Source organism: Aspergillus tanneri, assembly GCF_003426965.1.
Source record: "Aspergillus tanneri strain NIH1004 chromosome Unknown AapTan_7_pilon_pilon_pilon, whole genome shotgun sequence".
NCBI lineage: Eukaryota > Fungi > Ascomycota > Eurotiomycetes > Eurotiales > Aspergillaceae > Aspergillus > Aspergillus tanneri.
This window is the reverse complement of record NW_022984634.1, coordinates 4,377,654-4,396,562: the sequence shown is the minus strand read 5'-3', so window position 1 is coordinate 4,396,562 and position 18,909 is coordinate 4,377,654. Positions and strand designations below refer to the sequence as shown.

Genomic DNA, 18,909 nt, shown 5'->3' with positions numbered 1-18,909 from the left:
AGTATGTTCAAAGTTGGCTTATTTGGCTGTGGTTGCTGTGACTGATAATATAACCAGATTCTTTCCCGGGGACAAGATCGCCAGCAAGTTGCACGACGCAGGAGTAGCAGTTTTTGGAGCCTGCTGGTGGCCATATGCTCCCCTCGATCGATTATGTATTACAACCTATCTCTTATTATAGGTAAGCTCTCGCCCTAACTACTTGGTTTAGGACTTCTGCTAACACAGGTTTTTATACAGCTGTTCGCCTGGGATGATGGTAAATCTATCCCTTTCTGGACGCGCTCCTCCATGAAACCAAGTTAGGCTAATACTAAAATGGATGAAGAGGGACAGGAGGTAGGCTGCTGTGATTATCTGCCAACCTGACCTGTCTACCACTCTCAGGACAGCGAAGCAGATGAGATGAACCATAAGGATGTTGGGAGCCTGCACGTGCCATTCTCCATGAATGAAGAGTCCGTGGTGTGTCCCAATTCCTATAATCGCCCCGAAAAACCAACAAGGTATGTTCTCCATACTTCCGAATTAGGTGTTTGGCCTAATGATGGAAATAAAATACAGAGAAAGGCTATGTTTAAGTGAGCGGGAATATATGTTCGGGCCACGAAATGCAAGAACATAAATAGAGGACATCGTACCTGTTTAATTCCTCAGGACAGACCAATTTCACAAACCCTATATTCCACATCGGAGACTCACAACCATGCCAACCCAATCGCGTCTTCTGTGGACGGACATGCCGTCGTTGGTTTGGGGATTCACGGAAAGTGATTAGCTACCCAGACTTCTTTAAGCTCGACTGCGACAGACCGCTTAAATTTACGCCTGGTTAGGGCCTCGAACTACATTCAACAATTTAAGTTAAAGGTTATCCATCGACCAGGGAAGACAAACACCGTAGCAGATGCCTTGTCAAGTTTACCAGCTCAGAAACCTACTAGTTTGGACGTTGATCTCGATTCAGCTTACTTCTCCGCCTCGACGGTCGAAATATCTGAGTCCTTCAAGCAGGAATTGCGACGTGCTTATTCCGACGATCCTCGGGCTACTAAGATTATTAGCTATCTGAAGGAACACCCGAGCGCCACAGAGATTATTCCATATCGATTGGACAAAGACTTGTTGTTTATGAAGCATCAGCCTGGCGACGAATGGTGGTTATATCTGCCGAGGCCCTTGGTTAAAGGTGTTTTCAAAATAATCCACGATCAGGAGAATTATCAGGGCCTTGATAAATGCCTTCCTCGCTTAAATGGTTTTGCCATCTACCAAGGTAGACATCTTTTAAGGCAGTATATCGACCACTGCTTATGCCAGCTAAATAAACCCAAGCGTCACTGTCCCTATAGAACTTTACAGCCAATTCACACTCCTCCGGAGCCATTCCACACCATAACTATGGACTTTATCGGTGATCTACCTTTATCTTCGTCATCGAACGATCAGTTACTTGTTATTGTCGACAAGTTTACAAAGCGTATTGGTTTGATTCCCGGAAATCCACTTGGTCGGCTCGTGAGTGGGGGGAATAGCTTTAGTTAACTACCTCCGGGGATATAACTGGGGTTTCCAAAGCGCATAATTACCGACCGTGATTCTAGATTCATGAGCTCGTTCTGGAAGGGCATGTTCGTGGCTATGGGAGCTGAGTGGTTTTATTCTACTGCGTACCATCCCCAAACAGATGGACAAACTGAAAGGCTTATCCAAACACTTAGATCATGTTTCGACATCAATTAATAAAAAACCCGAATGTGGATTGGGAAATTTATACCTTGTTTATATCGACTATAAATACTCTCCGAACGCCTCCACTAAAGCCTCCCCGCATCGATTGATGTTCGGCCTGGAGTTGCGTCGACCATGGAACATCCTAAAGGGGCATCTTGGAAAGATCACGCAGGAGTTCTCACGTCGAATTAACACCGAAGAAGCTCTAGCTTTCGCCTCCTTAAGGATAAAGGAATTTTATGACCGAAATTATGAAAACCCCCCTGTCTTCAAGCCTGGCGATGAAGTATTACTCCGGCTATAAAAAGGATATTCTATCCCTTTATCGAAGCGGCTAGGGAAATTGTCGCAGAGATACTCGGGGCCCTATAAGGTTGAAAAGGCTATTGGACGTTTATCCTATCGATTAAAATTACCTTCGAAATGGAAGATTCATCCGGTAGTTTCAGTTACACAACTTGAGCCCGCGAAAACTGGTGATCCATTTGGGAGAACCCTGCCGAAACCGCCACCGGTGTCCGATGAACGTTTCCCTGAACAGACAGATTGTTATGAGGTAGAAAGGATCCTAGACAAGCGCACTGTTAGGAGAGGTCGAAAGGCAACACCATTTACTGAGTACTTGGTACGCTGGCGCGGATATGGTCCAGAAGATGATCGATGGGTCCGGACTAAGGATATTGCCGCTGACGAGCTTATTGAGGAGTACGAGCGTTCGACTACTAATATACCTTTATTATTCTAGACCGAAGATCGACGGTGATGTTGATTAGGTGTTTTCTATTCCCTGTTCCTCTTTCTCTAAATTGCTACCATCCCTCGTCGCACTAAATTGTTTTATTTTGCGATTTCCTTAATCTCTTACTTAATATGCTTGTAGCGGGCAGGGCCCGCAAAGTGCTCGAGCCCGTATACCGGGCACTCGCGAGGTCGTGTAGAACTCTCCCGATCACGTGATCTCGTTTACCTCGCACACACATTTACCTGTTCGGCCGCCGCGGCCGCAGATAGAAGCTCTTCAGCGAGTTCTTTTAGTCCAAATCTATTATATAGGTTGAATCGGCTACTAGCCCGTGACAATGCTTCCTTCATCATGTATCTAGTTGGTGGTGGTTGAGGGCGACCTTATTTTGTAAAACCCCCATATGTTGCACGCTCATACGGGTCGGAACTGCATAAGTGGTTCTTAGCGGTTACCCTACTTCATTCGTCCATGCTTCGAACGTTTGACCTTGTCCACCTTCAACCTTCAATCTTCATCTACACACTAATCAATGAAATTGACCATGTTCTTCCTCTGAGCTTGTTGTGGAACTCAGGGAAATGGGGCGTAGGGGGCTATTCTATCAGCTACAGGCCAACTAGCCTAATTAGGAAGTAGATGTCATTCAGTGGAAACACCAGGAATCGCAGTATCTCAACCAACGGAGCCTACTAAGCGGTTCCCTATATTCTCATTGAGGTGTTCAACTATCTAAAGGATTGAGGGGTAGAATGGATCGGTAGATATTTCCGCACCGCCAAGTCGGGCGGATTATAGTGTTTCCGTAACAGAGCTTACGTGTTTTACAGTAACAGTCTAATAAAAAATTAAAAAGATTGTTAATTTTAAATATACTAAACTAGACTATTAAAAAAACTTGCCCCGAGTGACTAATTAACAATAATTATGTAAAGGGCTAGAGCCCGTTTGACCTCTCGGGCCAATGTCCCTATTATCCCTATTGTCCCTACTGTCCCCGTTGTCCCTAATCCTATTGTCCCTATTGTCCCCGTTGTCCCTATTGTCCCTACTGTCCCTACTGTCCCTACTGTCCCTACTGTCCCTACTGTCCCTACTGACCCTTTTAGCCCACGATCCATGTCACGTGACTTCCCACCTTGTTTGTTTACCGCTTGTTTCCTCTTCCTTTCTTCCTTTCTTCCTTTCTTCAACGATTCCTTCTTGTACATAACCTATCTTGTAGGTTCTATGGGTTCAGCCCATGACAAATTAGACTTTCCTAATAACCTACTACTTATCCTTAAATTCTTCCGAGTCCTTACTTTCTTCCCCCCCAGATACCTTAACTTTACTACCAGAAAATTCTTTATTATCACCCGCCCAAATTGGTTCAATTTGTTGAAAACCAGGATGCCTAAGGCACCTTCGGGCATCCTAGTCCTGAAGCCATCTGACATATCACACGCAAGGGGCTAAAGGACACGTAGACATAAGGAAGCGTTTATCTACGCTCTCTCTCCTAGATAGAAGAAGATACTCACCATGCGATACTAGATCGCACCGATAGTTTAATATACTATCCAGTCACCGCTATCCTAGCACCTCACGACATAGCTTCTTCCCCGAGATTCTCAACATAGGCACCAATTACTACTGCAAAATATCAGCAAAACCATGGAAAAATTATGAGTCATAATTTATGAGTCACAGAAAACTATAAATATTTCAATCTATTTCTATGAGATTCTATGAGAAATTGATTGGCTATATGACTCTGTTGATTTCAAAGCAAGTCTTACCTGAACTTCAATACAGATTTAATTACCCAAAAAGGAAACCAAAATGCGAATATAAAAGCAGGTCTTTGGAAGCAATTTTTTTATGATTAGGAGACGAGCAATTCAATCCATTCATTCTTCAATATATTATTATTATAAGAATATAAGAATCTATTAAAGATATTACTAATATTCATTATACCTTACTTCCCCTACCGCCTTCCTCCGACAATTATAGTTAAGGATTCTGATATTAATTTAAACAAGTATCCCGAGTTCGACGGAGAAATAAATATTAATAGATTAGAGTCAGAGTCTGGCACTGACTCTGACTCGGCGACTAAATCTGGTGTTCAGGATGATAATGAACAGCATAGTAATAAACAGGATAATTATAATAAGGATAATAATAAGGACAATAACAAGTAGGATAATAGTAAGGAGGGTAATAATTAATATATGTTAGACTAGTTAAGAGGCTATATTATAAGGTTTATAATAGCTTAGATTTATGGAGATAAACAAATTATTTAATGTATATTAAAAATAAAGTAACAGTCTCTGGTAATAGTTATAGGAAAATCCTATCCCTTGCCAAGACTTTCGGGAAGGGATTCCTATTAAATAGGATCTAAAATAGGAAATTCCTATTCCCACATACCTTCGAAATCAGGTCCCGTTTCCCATCCCATTTCCCATATGGGAAATTCTGTAAAGGGCTAGAGCCCGTTTGACCTCTCGGGCCAATGTCCCTAGTATCCCTGTTGTCCCTACTGTCCCCGTTGTCCCTATTGTCCCTACTGTCCCCGTTGTCCCTATTGTCCCTATTGTCCCTATTGTCCCTACTGTCCCTACTGTCCCTACTGTCCCTACTGTCCCTACTGTCCCTACTGTCCCTACTGTCCCTACTGTCCCTACTGTCCCTACTGTCCCTACTGTCCCTACTGTCCCTACTGTCCCTACTGTCCCTTTTGGCCCTGTGTTGGCCTTTGGGCCATTGGCCCTCGATCCCTATCACGTGACTCCCCATCTTGTTTGTTTACCGCTCATTTTCCTCTTCCTTTCTTCCCCTCCTTCAACGATTCCTTCTTGTACATAACCTATCTGTAGTGAATGAGAGGGAAATGGTAGAACTCCGAAGGAGTAGGTCAAGGAGACAATCTTAGACAGTCCAGAAGTTGTGGGCCCCGAGCCCACAAGTTCCTGACAGGAGAAAAAGACAACATGCCCTTTACGCAACTGCGTCCCGTGGTCTGTGAGAAGGTTGTTGATTGTCTATTACCTCTTCGTATGAGGACTTAAGATAATAGCTATCCATACAAATGTCACGTGCTAATCCCCGAATTCCTCCACTACAGTAGGTTCTACGGGTTCAGCCCTTGACAACACTAAGCACATATCCGCATCTAGGCTGACCGTTGGGAAGGGAAATTCCCATGGGAAATCGGGATGGGATTCCCCCTTCTTTCTGGATGGGAATTGGGGTAAGAAATGGGATCACACTTACTAATGGGAAGGGAATGGGAATTTGGGAAATTCCCTTGGGATTAGATGGGAACTTCCCATACTAAATCACGTGATCAATAATTACTGTATATACTGTATAGTTACTACTAAAAACTGCTACTTTAAAAATATACTAAACCTAATTAGGAAATGGGACGGGAAATGGGAAGAGTATTTTTATAATTTAGGGATGGGATTTCCCTCCCATATTTCTTGGCATGGGATGGGATTATCCCATCCCGAATCCCATGTAATGGGAATCCCATCCCATATTGCTTGGCACGGGATGGGAATCCCTTCCCATTTTCTTGAGACGGGATTCGGGACCATCCCCAGGATCCTTATGGGAATATGGGACGGGACCAGACCTCCCTCGGGATCCCGAATCCCTCCCAACGGCCAGCCTATCCGCATCTCAATGGACCTTCAAGAGGCTGGTCCTGTCTTCTCATACAGATCCATCGTATCGCTTCCTCCACAATACTGGCGACCATCGCCGGAACAAAGATAGGAACAATTAGTTAGAAACTCTTCCTTAGCGGTAGACGACAGTGTATTCCCGCAGTAGCATTCGCTATAATACTCCAGGCCAAAGTACCTGCTCCCGTCGCAGAATCCCGCGCAAGCATCCACGGTCATATTATTCGCATAGTGGAACGAACCATAGAGGGTTCTATTACTGCGAGAGTCACTGTAGCAGCCGTGATAGTGATAGCCTGTGATATTAGGATGAATAGGAGCCACATAAGTCGTGTCCCGATAGACACTGAGTCGAAGCGGACCACCACAGATCTCCAGACGGATTACCTGCACACGGTGTCTGACAGTCCACTTGAGCAGTCTCGTTCGTTCCGGGTACCCATGTATTCCCGCAGTAGCACTCCGTGCCATATTCAACTCCGAACCAATGATATTTCGCGCAAAAAGTGGCACATCGTTCGACCGTCATGGCAGTATCGGTGGTTGCAGCACCGGTGAGCATCCGCGGGGAGACGGAGTCAGCTATGCAGCTCTCATAGATGAAGGTGCTGGAGTTGGATCCGCCGCCGGAGCAGGTTGAGCCCAGATCGGCGATGCTGTAGAAATGGTCGACTACCTGGGTTGCTCCACTGCCCGTAGAGAGGTCAAATCTTCCATGGGCTACTTGACTGGCATCGATCAGGTAGCTTGCCGTGAGGAGGTCATATGCGCCTACTCTCTGCCGATGAGCCATGGGAATCGAAATGGTCGTCAGGGACGGTACTACACAGCAACTGCGTGGCGTATGCACAGTTAGAGTCAACTCCGCCAATGTCATATTACTGTCTGTTGTTCTCACCTGGAACAAGTGAGTCAGGTTCCCTTGGGTTTGTAGATGAACTTACAGCTGCCACGACCGTCACATTTTTTTTGCACTGCCGTCCGTTGCATCTGCCAGACAGCTTTGCGCAGACTGCAGCATGATCGTATCCTGCACCGGATACAGGAAGCCATTGTTGTCATGGAGCTCGACGACACCGTTGGAAAAGTGAATCTGCACAAGAAAAGTCGAGATAGACAAACTGACTGGGAGAGAGGTCGAAAATCCGTAGAACTATACGATGATCAGCAATCTATTCTCCTTCAAGAACTAGAGTCGTGACTTACAGCGAAGGTATCGTCAAACCCCGCTGCAGCTCCCTTATATTGACAATCAGTTGCACAGGGGCCACAACTCTTCCCCGAAGCGGTCATGGAAAAGTAGTCGGACATGGGATATCGCATTCACCGAACGGAAAGTTGTACGCACTCGGATTTGCCCGGAGAATTGTACATTTTCCCCAAAATCTAGCAGAGACAGTTGTAGATGAACGGGCTTCACCTCATAAGGCACAATGGGGTCTGTCAACACCACACCCGAGGGAACCACCTCGATCATCTGTTGGAGGAGGGAAGCACAGGTGGATCGGAAAGTCGTTGGGTCCGTGAGAGTCCGGATGGTGACGTTGCCGTCAGCCGTGAACACCTTGGTATCCGCGTCGCGGGAATTAATCCTTGCGAGGTTCCCCGTGAGAGGATTTCCAAGGACGTGATGCACGAAATCCGTTACGATCTTCTCATCGAACGTGGCGGTTCCATCCAGCAGTTGATAGTTGTGTGCTACGGATCCCGGGCGAGGATCTTGGGGAAGTTGTCGGCATGCACGCCGCCGAGGGTATGTCCACATGCAGTCAATGCAATCATTCCCGAGGTGTTGAATCCGGTGCGCAGGAATTGGTTTATGAATGTTCCCTGCGAATTTTGCGGCTGAGGCACTCCCACAGGGCCAGCGGTGGTGGCATCGATACGTCCTGCGCGGATGGGAATGATGGGTCCGCCGCAGGACCGAACAGCTGTGTAGACGCCCATGGCGATGAGGTCCGCCATGGACGATCGGGACGATAGGAAAGGGGTATATGTCTCTAGGGTAGTATTGAAGCCAGCACCGATGTTTTCTCCCCATCCCCGCCCAACTCGAACACCAGTGAGGCATCTAGTCCGCCGATGCCGGTGTAGATACTCCCCGTGGCCATGTCATGGAAGGCAGTCCGAAGCCATTCAGCAGAGGCAATTCGTGAGGGACCCTGTTGCGAGAAAGAACATGGGGTGACACCAGCCGAGAAGGCTCGTGCCTGATAGCCTCTCTGGAGGAACATAATATCCTCCAACTCGTCAATGGATGCAGGCCAGGAGGGAGCGACCTTTGAAGCCACATAGCCAGCACAGAGCAGGATTGTACTACAGATATGAACCATATTAATTAGTTACTAGGGATAAGCAGACGGAGATATCACCTTACTTCTACATGCAGGGGAAGGGTCTATTTATGTTCGTTAGAGCCGACAGGCCAGTCTCCATTAGGTCATAGGCACAAGTATGAGTGGCCATTAATTATAGGAACACACGGTGCTCTCTGCAGCTATTCTTGCACGCCAGGTGACTCCGATGGTGCCCAAATATATTCACATCTACAGTTCTAGTCCGGATCCCCGGATCCTAATGCCGATTGGTAGAGGTATGAGCCACCGTCTTACAGATGTCTAACCTCATGCCTCTAAGCAAGAGAACTACAGATACTGCTATATATAAGTGCTAAATTTACGGCAAAAGGGCCACTCTCGCAACCCATTCTACAACCCAGGTACAGAAAAACCAGAAAATGAGGGCCAGCCCCCAAATGTCCCGGGTCGCCGCCGATGCGCACAAACTGGCTTATGGAAGGCATACCCTGATCGATCACAAACAGCTGAAACCACCCAGGGGACTGGTATGCGCATCCGGAGGCGCAGTGATCGTACCACGTCGATCCGATACAGGAATACGCCGGAAAGATAGTACGCTGGCCAAAACTATTCCCATGAGTGCTGGAAACCATTCCTAGCAGCGAAATCCGGGAAACATTCCCTGAAGCGATAGTGATCTGATAGTTCTGTCCATACACCCAGTCCCGCTCAGTGATTGTGAAACTGGGTCGCGGCATCCCCGAGAGGAAATACGGTGGTAGGAAGACCTCGACGCGGTATTCCTCGGGATAGTCCGCATCCTGGGGATCCGAACCAGACACGAGGACACGTCCGTCAGGGAGCAAAATGGCCTCGGAGTGGTACATGCGCGCGATTGTTGTGTTAGCCATCACGCTCATGCGCTGATTTACGGGTTTGGATGGGTCGTAGAGCACCGCGTTGACATTAGGATCTTTGGCGAGTCCGAAACCCGCTACGCCTTTGTGCGCGCCATTGAGTATGAGATAGGTTCCATCGGGTAGCGCTGTCATACAGGTGAGGACTCTTTTGAGGGCTATCCAATAACTGTTAGTCTGCGAACTCTATCGCTGATGAAGAAGTTGGGGATGGCTCACCATGCGTTCCAGGGTCCACTGGGGATTGGAGGCTTCCGGTTGCATTGAGACACAGTTATCGATCGCGTCACCACCAAAGGGGTTGAACCACCGCAGATGAGCACCGTCAGCGGATCCACATAGGGAGCCGACTGGGGCAGAAGCACCATGGTGCCTTCGAGAGGATATGTGCGGCCGCCGGCGTCATTGTTCACGGCACCGGGGATGTTCGGCAAAGTCTTGATTGTGGTGAAGGTGTTCTCGTTGAGAATGCGAGCCTCGTTGTAATACGCGACGAAGATACCGCCTCCCGGCAACGGCGTCATGAAAGGATAGAGATTATTTGGATCTGTTCGATTCAGCCAGTCCATATAGAGTACCGGGCCTGCTCGAGGCAGGATCTCAAGGGTAGGAACTGGAGGCCCGTTGGATCCATTCTCGCCACCCACTACGAGGACGGACCCCCATTGGTCATGATCATCCCAGTAGGATACCAGCGCCCATTCTGCAGGGTCAATTCCTGAGCATTCTCTTCCCAATCATGTCTACTAGGTTGGCCAGCAGAGCCATCAGGCCAGTAAAGTCTGATTCCATATGTCGAGACACCTGACCAGCCTCCGATTGTGAGCTGACGACCGACCTTGTCCGGCAAAACCAGGCCAGCGGAACAAAAAGATATCTGATTTTACGTGCATCGGCCGCCACGCCAGGCTGAAGTTTCTGTCGAAGGCCGGATCGAACTCATACGCCCCGGTGGTGTTGGGCGCCCCCGTGCCGAATTTCTCCAGGAAGGTGACTTTCCCATTGATATTGAGGGTGGTCATCAAAGGCACCACGACGCCGCCGATAAGAAACTCATATCGACCGGCTGCTGACCCGACAGGATGGCTCCATTGCTGCAGTGGTGTCCCTGTCCAGCGATAGTAGGTAATGCGGGCACCCGCACCGCAGATGGCCCGTAGATTGCCGGGACATGGCATGGTGCATTCGGATTCGGGGAGCAGCTGCAGGCCATTTGCATTGCTAGCATCGCCGCAGTCTGCGATCTCTATTAGTATCACTCTGGCGGGCATCTGTCCTTGAGGAATACTAGACTAACGCACAACATTCTTCGCCGAACTCCATTCCTGCAGCCCCGAATCCAAATGCCGCGCATCGGCTCAGACAGGTTGTGGCGCTGTTGTTATGCTTGTACACAATCTGGTAAGGAAAAGTGCGGGCATTATCGACATTGTCCCTGAACACTGGTTAGCCCATCATGCAGCTGGGTCGAGTCAGCGGACAAACTCACGGTAGGCAGCCGACATACTGCCAGGAACCCGGCAGATCGGTTGTCTGTGGTGTGGGCACAGGAAGCACTGTGAAATTGCCCTGATAATAGACGCTCAGACGATCGGGACCGCCACACATCTCACGCATGTTGCCAGCGCAAGCCATGTTGCACTCCGACGATGGCCGGAGCGAGGCTCCATTACGTACATACTGATCACAGAAACATTGAGAGGCATACTCCATCCCCGCCACGGTGTAGTTGAGTCGTGTGCAGGTGGCCACGCAGGATTCCACCGTCATGGCTTTGTTTTCGGGCTGCATATTCATCATGACACGGCCATTCAGATTGTCCTCATAGCATCCTGCGTAGGTCCATCCCGTGGGAAGGGCCGTGACGACAGGGACACTCGTCGTCGTTGATGCCGGGAGGGTGGTGACTGGTATCGTAACAGAGGCAGCCGTGGACAATGTAACGGTATACCGGTAGATATTCAACCGGTCTGGCCCTCCACAAGTCTCCTGCGGGTTGCCATTGCAGGTCATCGTGCAATGTGCGTTGCCGTCCGACGCTGGACCACCCCCGTTCTGCAGAGCGGTGTCACAGAAGCATTGTCCTGAATATTCGACACCTGCCAGAGGATATCCAGCGGAGAGACAGCCCGCTTCACAGTTTTCCACCGTCATGTTTGCTGGGCCCCCTCCGTGTAGCCTGTTTGAGAGAGCGTGCGGGCTCTCGTGGAGTCAGTATAACAGCCCAGGCTTATCCATCCCTGGTTCTCTGGAGGGGAATTGTCAAAGCAGTGCTTATGATGCTAAAATAGAACCAATGCGACGTGGTTAAACCCATGATTGCATCCCGGCTCTCTAGACGGGAGACATCAAAACGAAGGGTAAATAATTTGGAATCCCAGATACCATCGATCGAGGAGTCATCACCAGCGAATCGGCCACTTTAGCTGCAATTCCATGCCAAACCCCTTATATGCCAAGGGCTGACAGACATTCTCCAGTTTTCCATATCCCTGAAAGCGCTCGGATCCGAATGGGCCCAGAGTGACTCGTGGTTTACTCCGGGTTATTGACTGTGTCTACAGCGGGCCATTTTGGCCAAATAGTCTACTCTGTCCAAAGGCGAGGGATAAATCTGGTCATCCTAACCAATCGCTTCAGCACGATGAAAAATACGCCAAGCCACTAGACCTTGCTCTTAGGCTGCAGAGTCGAGACGAGGTTACATTTTCACGTTTTTCTGCCAAAATAGTTGTTCTTATCTCATTGTTCATGCACACTCTCCTTACCCCTCTTCTCTCTACTCGCCACTACGACTAGGGACAGGCTCCCTCCTGCCACATTCTCACCGACTGAACCGTCATCCCACGACTACTCGAATTAGGCCAAGTTGGATACCAAGTAGGAAGAGCTTCGTAAAAGTCCAACGCAGAATTACCGGAATCAGTCCAGGGCTTGTTTCCCACGCCATCGCGGAACCAACCATTCCGACCGCCCACCGCCACATTCAGCACCAGATAGAAGGGCTGGTCGAAGGGCGTATTGGGTCGGCCGTGAGATGACCAGGGATCACGTACGAGGGATGAGTTTATCGTCATTCCGGCAAACACTCCCTTCTCCCACATGGTGCGGTCCTTCTCGAACGTCCAATACAGGACCTGCTGCAGGGGACTGTCCACGTATGTGAAGAGGTAGTCCTGGGACCACTGCAGCCCAAATATGTGAAATCCCTGGCTGAAATCCGTGCGGCGCAGAGCTTTACCCCGAGTCGCTCGCCAGAAGGAGTCTGTCTGTGCGGTGGGACCTGCGTGAAGACAATATCGAAGGTTCCTTGTTAGCGAGAGCGTTCTAAGACAACGTTAAGACGGGGAGTGCTATACCCCAGTGCATAGAACTGCTTATTACATCGCGGCCATCTAAGGGATAGTTTACGTCATTGCCGCGACTTTCGGCGATATCAATTTCACCACTGGCGGGCCAGGATCCGTAAGTGTCATTCACGGGCATCATCCCTAGATTGCAATCAGCAGCCGCGATCGAGGAAGAAGAGTTGGAAGCCGTACAAATAGCAGGCCAAAGCCAGTCGCCAGTGGGAAACTTCGCTGTCACCTCGACTCGGCCATACCGGATACTCTTGGTGCCTCTGGTATTCAACCGGGCTGACCGGACTGGAGGCAGGATCGTACCAAGCGTATGGTTAGATCGAACACTGCACTCGTCGTTGCTGGTTCCCGTACAGGAGCCATCGCCATGGGCTTTCGTCAAGTTCAGAGAGAACCCGTCCAGGATCTGATCGGAAGTGATCTTGGTGGTCTCGGTGGTCAATGTCGGAACAATATGCAGTCCCTCTGCATCAACATAGGAATTCTGATTGTCAGACGTTGTCCAGTCAAAAACACCGTTCCCAAAGCCATTCACCTAAGACACCATGAGCCCATGTATTCCGCGCAGAGAAGAGTCGGACTGACCTGGACCTCGTGATTCCACACATTGGTATCGAGGGTTTGGAAGTGGTCGTCTAAAATGAGACAATACTGAAACTTAATAAGCTTATCCAATCTTCTACAGTACCAGACAAACAAGACGACTTACTGACTGCTTGGGCACTTCTCGCGTCACAGAGTAGTTGATATACCCGCTAAGCACAATGCCCACCGCGATGCATCCCCAGATGATATAGTTCCCACATCGGGTGCGATAAAGTCTCGGGTCGTCCTTCCAGGGTTGCTCGTACTCCCCTTTCAGGCGATAAGATTGGAGTCGTCGTCTCGCCAATGGACGCAGTCCGCTCGATGACGGACCTTCAGATCGCTGAGACACACACGAGTTTATTTGGATCGATGTTGCTCTACTCGCTGTGGCGCTGTCAGTGAATGGATTCCGCGGAGGCTCTGTTATGACTTTCTCCATTGTAGTGCGTGAAATTTTCTCCGATAGCGATGCAACACCCATGAGTGTAGATATTCGAGTTGATACATTACGAGTCGTAGATTATTTAGTCGAAGTATCATCCACACAATGTGCATCACACGCCAGTGAGAGGGGTCTAGACGTCCCCATGGCACTCAGACTGCATGCCACTACTGCATGAGAGTGACAGTGGAGTGACGCGGAAATTAGATAGTGCGACGATTGGCAGTGGATCATTCGGCGAATTTTTCTCTCAGAAATGCAAATCAGCATGGTCTTCGTAAGGGTCCGGACCGTAGCGGATATGCAGGCGGTAGTATGTCTCCGCCTCTTTTACTTGTGGTGATATGCATGAGAGTCCAGACAACGCAAAAGGACCCTAAAATGACAATGTGGCCCTGGAGGCAAACCACTTTATTCGTCCCTCCTATGGCGCTATCTTCGTTTAATTTCTGTTATCTCTGTTATCTTCTCTGTGTCTGGTGGCCAGTGGATTCCTTGCGCTATACCTGCAATATCATGTGTCAGAAATCCCAAGGGAAATGGACAGTTCCATCTTTGGCACGCAGAGCATGGATAAGACAAGACAGCATCATCTGAAGAGCTAAGGACGCGTGAATGTAGGTTGCCCATCGACCAGGGTACCCATTGGTGCAGAAGTCACGTCCAAATGGAGACCATTTAGAAACATACCCTTTTCAGCTGCTGCCATGATTGATGTGAGATGCCACTTGCACGGCTTCTGACAGCAAGAGTTGGCTAGCTGAACATGTTCTGTTTTTAATCTCCATGTGGCGTTGCAGCTCGTAACTTTTCTTCTCGGTCACCTGGCTCTGCCAACGGGTGAGATTCGCTTCAGTTAGCGTGAGTGAGCGACAACGGAGATATGTTTTTGGCCAGGGGCATTTCTTCTTTAAGGCCGTGGAAGCGTATCAGATCCTCTCAGAGGGCACCCTCGTCTGGCAACATGAAGTTCCCTTGGACCTCTCGGTCGACCTCGACGCGGTCCCCAGTAGATGAACAGCCCACGGCATCCCGAGGCCATGGCGCTGAGGGGACGGAGACAGGATCTTCACGAAATTCTGTCGCGCCGGAGACATGGCTGGCGAGCATTAATATCGATGAGACATCCAGGTACAAAGCGGTAGGAGCTCTTTCTGCTTCGGTGCCGATTGAGTACACTTCAGAAGAACCAGCTCTAATGAGTATGAGCAGATTATCAAATTCCTGCACGCACGACTGCTGGCCTGTCAATGGATTTCCTCTACCGCCGACTCTCCGGCCCCGTGTCATGGCCTCCTGCTCCGACGGTCTCGAGGCGTGTACATCTCAGAGCCAGAGATAGTCAACCCCTTGCTTCTGGCGGCGGTTCAGGCGCTGAATGTCGAAGTCGCCTTCACCATGAGCACGGAGTCCACGAGGATTATTGCCTCGTCATTGCAGCCGGATCAAACTGAAGTCGTCCTCCCCAGTGGCTCTCAGCTGCAGGTTATAGATTCGATCCGGGACCTCTCTTCGTCTCCTCTGTCCCTCGTGAAGAAATTCCAATATGCGGCGCTGCTGCGGGAGGAGCATGTACTGTTGGTGTGGCATGACCGGCTGGAGAACATCCTGGATCATGTAGCCGACCTGGAGGAGAGGCTGCTGGCTTTGGTAAGAATAAATCCCCTTGAAGACTCGTCTGCCGCTGACCCTAGAAACAATGTTAATTAGGTTTGCGGAACATCCTTACCTTTCTTCAGCACTCGCAATCGCTCCGTCCTGCAATCCCAAGTGACCTCTCCGGGCACATCTACCTCGCATCTATCCGTCGAGCCCGTCGAAAAATACCTCGCAGTGTCGTCAAAATCGAAGGCCGAGGAAGCATCTAAGACGGACATGGAGGCTGCCCCCTGGCTGAGTCTCTAGACCGGCCCTTGGCGTTGACCAGCGCCATCTTTGTCGGTTTGGCGATGTGCCTCATGATAGTACTTCTGCTAGGGTTCGGTATCAGTAACCTTGTGTTTCAAACCTTGATCGATGGCGGCTTCATCCGTATGGCCTTGATCATCACCGTGCCCTTCTTCCTACTACTCAGCATGTTTTTCTTCGTCGTCCTCTTCACAGATCTCTTCCAGGCTGCTGGCCCCATCAAGACCCTCCAGACTAACTCCCGTTTCTATTCCGCCGTTCGTCCCAATCTGAACCGTGCTTGGGGGCAGGGCTTCACTCCCCACGGATCACCATCCAGATGCCTGTATACACGGAGTCATTGGAGGGTGTCCTCCTACCGACAATTCGAAGTCTCCAAGAAGCCGTCTCTCATTATGAGTCCCATGGAGGTAAGCAATCCCGTCTTGGGACATTTCTCGATGCTCCGCGAGCGTGCTAAATATTAGCCTAGGCAGCGCCACCATCTTTATCAATGATGACGGACTGGCGTATATGTCCCCGGAAGAGCAACAGGCTCGCATCCACTTCTACCACGACAATAATATTGCCTGGGTGGCCCGACCCCAAAACAATAGCGAGGATGGATACGTCCGGAAAGGCAAGTTCAAAAAGCATCGAACATGAATTTTGCGCTGAATGTCTCCAACCGCGTCGAGGACGAAATACTACATCGTCTGGCGCAGCATCTGTCAATCAGCGATCTGATCGATCCGGCTGAAGAGGCTGTCTGCTATCAGCGAGCCCTAGAGCACGTCCTCGAATCCGACCTGCGTATCCACGCAGGAGGCGATATTCGTATCGGGGAGTTGATATTGATCGTGGACTCGGATACGCGAGTAGTAGGTCTTGTCACGCTTTCTTTCTGGGATTTTCGTGGCTGATCTGTTCACAATAGCCTGTTGATTGTCTGCTCCATGGCGCGGTGGAGATGTATCTGAGCCCGGAGGTAGCCATCGTACAGCATGCAACCGGCGTCATGCAGGTGTCCTGGGATTATTTCGAGAACGGCATTGCCTTCTTCACGAATCTCATCTATTCCGCTATTCAGTTTTCCGTGGGCAGTGGGGAGACCGCACCCTTTGTGGGTCACAATGCCTTTTACGATGGAAAGGTAGACTATATTTCCACCTCCCTCTCCCCAAATGCTGAGTAACAATCGTAGCGGTGCAATCCGTCGGCCGTGACGATCCCGATGGGTATGTGACCTACTGGTCTGAGAGCCATGTATCAGAAGATTTCGACTTGGCCCTGCGGCTACAGATCGCCGGCAATGTTATTAGACTCGCTAACTACCACCACCGTGAATTTAAGGAGGGTATCTCTCTCACTATTTACGATGAACTTGCACGATGGGAGAAGTAGGTGACCCGTCCATCCTCCAGTGCAATCCTAATGTATAGAAAACAGATATGCGTACGGTTGCAATGAACTAGTCTTCAATCCCTTGCGGACGTGGCTCTGGAGAGGTCCTTGTACCCGACTCTTCATGACTTTTCTCTGGTCCAATCTCCAGCTCTCCTCTAAGCTCACCATTCTCGGTTACATCTCCTCGTGTTTGTATCCCTTTGGTTGAGCAGCAGGGATCTCTACTGACTGACTGCCTAGACTATGCCATTGCATCTGGGTTCCCTTTAAGCATTCTGAACTACTTTCTAGTCGGTTGGTTCAATGGCTATCTGGATAAATTCTACATGGAGTCCTGGAAAAGTATGGATCGTACATAATTATGAAGATGAATAGCTAACGCTCTAGTTTCAGTCTTCCTCAGTCTCATCATAGTATTCTCCGGCTTCGGCAACGTCACCTTAGCCATCATCCGCTATCGACTAGGTGAGAAAAGTCTGGGGCCCGCATTACTAGAGAATTTTAAATGGATGCCCATGTTCGCTATCTTCTTCGGCGGACTATCCTTCCATCTATCGCGGGCGATCCTGGCGCACATGTTCAGCATTAATATGCAATGGGGCACCACAGCGAAAGAGAAAATCAACTCAAATTTCTTCAAAGAGATGCCCAAGATCTTCCAGACGTTTAAATGGCTGTATGCTGTCCTTCTTCCCTTGGTGCTTGGCATGATCTATCTCGGGTGTTTTGCCCCAGGGGTGGGAGATCACTTCTGTTGCTGCTGTCGTGCCGGCGTCCGTTATGGTTGTCTCACATGCGATGTTGCCGGTGGTGTTGAACCCTTCGTTGATGGTGTTTAATTATTAGAGCCGGCTAATTTCAGCTCTTAGATTACAAGTTGGCGGACGAATGCCAAACTGATGAGCTTTGCAGTATGTGGCAAATAATTTTTTAAACTGGAAGGTTACACCCACGGCTGAGAATAGGTTTGGAGGAATAACTTTATACGTGTAAAGAGATACAGGAGCCAGTGGATTCAATATATATTGCTGTAAGAGAAACTAAACAGTAGATGGTATCTGTTTACTCTAGTTAGACTTGCGCTTTAAAAACTGCATTGCCATCCAAAACTGCAGCTATTGTATACTTCCATATACTGGGCACGCGGTGCTATTAAGATATGACGTACAGCTCATTTGTCAAGCTTCTACAGTATTTTATAACTTATAAAACTAAGATTACAATATTACCATCTTCTGGGGACACTGACGGAGGACGGTCCGTGCCGCGTTCCACTCCATGGAGATTAGGAAATCATACAGGTATAGAAAGGGGAGTGAATGTAGAGCTTGATTGCCTGCAAGGACGTGAATACTATTCTTTTTGGAAGGTTATGGGCTGGGCCTTACCTTCTTCCACGCTGGTCGCTGCAATTACCTTAATAGCCCACACTTCCTTAAACACGCATTCGCAATCGGAAAATATTCTCCGAAGATCTGGGATAATTTTTCCAATGCGTTTGTTGTTCAGGATCTGGGACCGGTAAGTATCACACACTCATGATGGGTTATATGTGAAATAATGGCAGTCGACAACGTGTACCACGTGTTCCGTCTTTGGGTTAGCTGTTGTGTGCGCGATGATTCGGTAGAGCCTTTGAAACAGGGGCATGACCTCTTCCTCAACTTTTCTCTCCTTCCAGACTATACAGATTTAGAATCCCATGGTAGCACTCCGGATGGTCTGGATACACGCTTCAGCGGTTTGAACATCTGGTATGTGCTCTGCACCTGGTTCTGCCCTTGCTTTGGAATATAGAATACCCATTGTAGTAGGATTAGAATGGGCCGTCACAAGAATATAGC

General features: G+C 49.1%; 5 protein-coding genes across 5 annotated transcripts; 2 read left to right on the top strand and 3 right to left on the bottom strand.

The window, feature by feature from the left end:
• Positions 1-6,168: 6,168 nt before the first annotated feature.
• On the bottom strand, positions 6,169-8,127 carry ATNIH1004_008052 (uncharacterized protein; the record flags this gene model as incomplete). The annotated part of the gene is made up of 6 exons (XM_033572665.1): positions 6,169-6,549; positions 6,602-6,984; positions 7,138-7,315; positions 7,369-7,401; positions 7,511-7,860; positions 7,926-8,127. The coding sequence occupies 6 exons, from the start codon at positions 8,125-8,127 to the stop codon at positions 6,169-6,171; spliced, it is 1,527 nt and encodes a 508-aa protein (XP_033425980.1).
• A 35-nt stretch (positions 8,128-8,162) lies between these two features.
• ATNIH1004_008051 (uncharacterized protein) lies at positions 8,163-11,533 on the bottom strand (the record flags this gene model as incomplete). Its single annotated transcript, XM_033572664.1, has 6 exons — positions 8,163-8,478; positions 8,886-9,548; positions 9,599-10,082; positions 10,218-10,616; positions 10,681-10,814; positions 10,869-11,533. 6 exons carry the CDS (start codon positions 11,531-11,533, stop codon positions 8,163-8,165), a joined length of 2,661 nt encoding a protein of 886 aa, XP_033425979.1.
• Positions 11,534-12,174: 641 nt separating this feature from the next.
• On the bottom strand, positions 12,175-13,768 carry ATNIH1004_008050 (uncharacterized protein; the record flags this gene model as incomplete). Its single annotated transcript, XM_033572663.1, has 5 exons — positions 12,175-12,662; positions 12,739-12,870; positions 12,922-13,276; positions 13,327-13,392; positions 13,451-13,768. 5 exons carry the CDS (start codon positions 13,766-13,768, stop codon positions 12,175-12,177), a joined length of 1,359 nt encoding a protein of 452 aa, XP_033425978.1.
• A 967-nt stretch (positions 13,769-14,735) lies between these two features.
• Positions 14,736-15,676, top strand: ATNIH1004_008049 (uncharacterized protein; the record flags this gene model as incomplete). The annotated part of the gene is made up of 3 exons (XM_033572662.1): positions 14,736-14,912; positions 14,984-15,421; positions 15,482-15,676. The coding sequence occupies 3 exons, from the start codon at positions 14,736-14,738 to the stop codon at positions 15,674-15,676; spliced, it is 810 nt and encodes a 269-aa protein (XP_033425977.1).
• Positions 15,677-15,729: 53 nt separating this feature from the next.
• On the top strand, positions 15,730-17,904 carry ATNIH1004_008048 (uncharacterized protein; the record flags this gene model as incomplete). The annotated part of the gene is made up of 8 exons (XM_033572661.1): positions 15,730-15,936; positions 15,999-16,089; positions 16,152-16,288; positions 16,357-16,539; positions 16,596-16,781; positions 16,863-16,896; positions 17,306-17,407; positions 17,459-17,904. 8 exons carry the CDS (start codon positions 15,730-15,732, stop codon positions 17,902-17,904), a joined length of 1,386 nt encoding a protein of 461 aa, XP_033425976.1.
• Between the last annotated feature and the right edge of the window lie 1,005 nt (positions 17,905-18,909).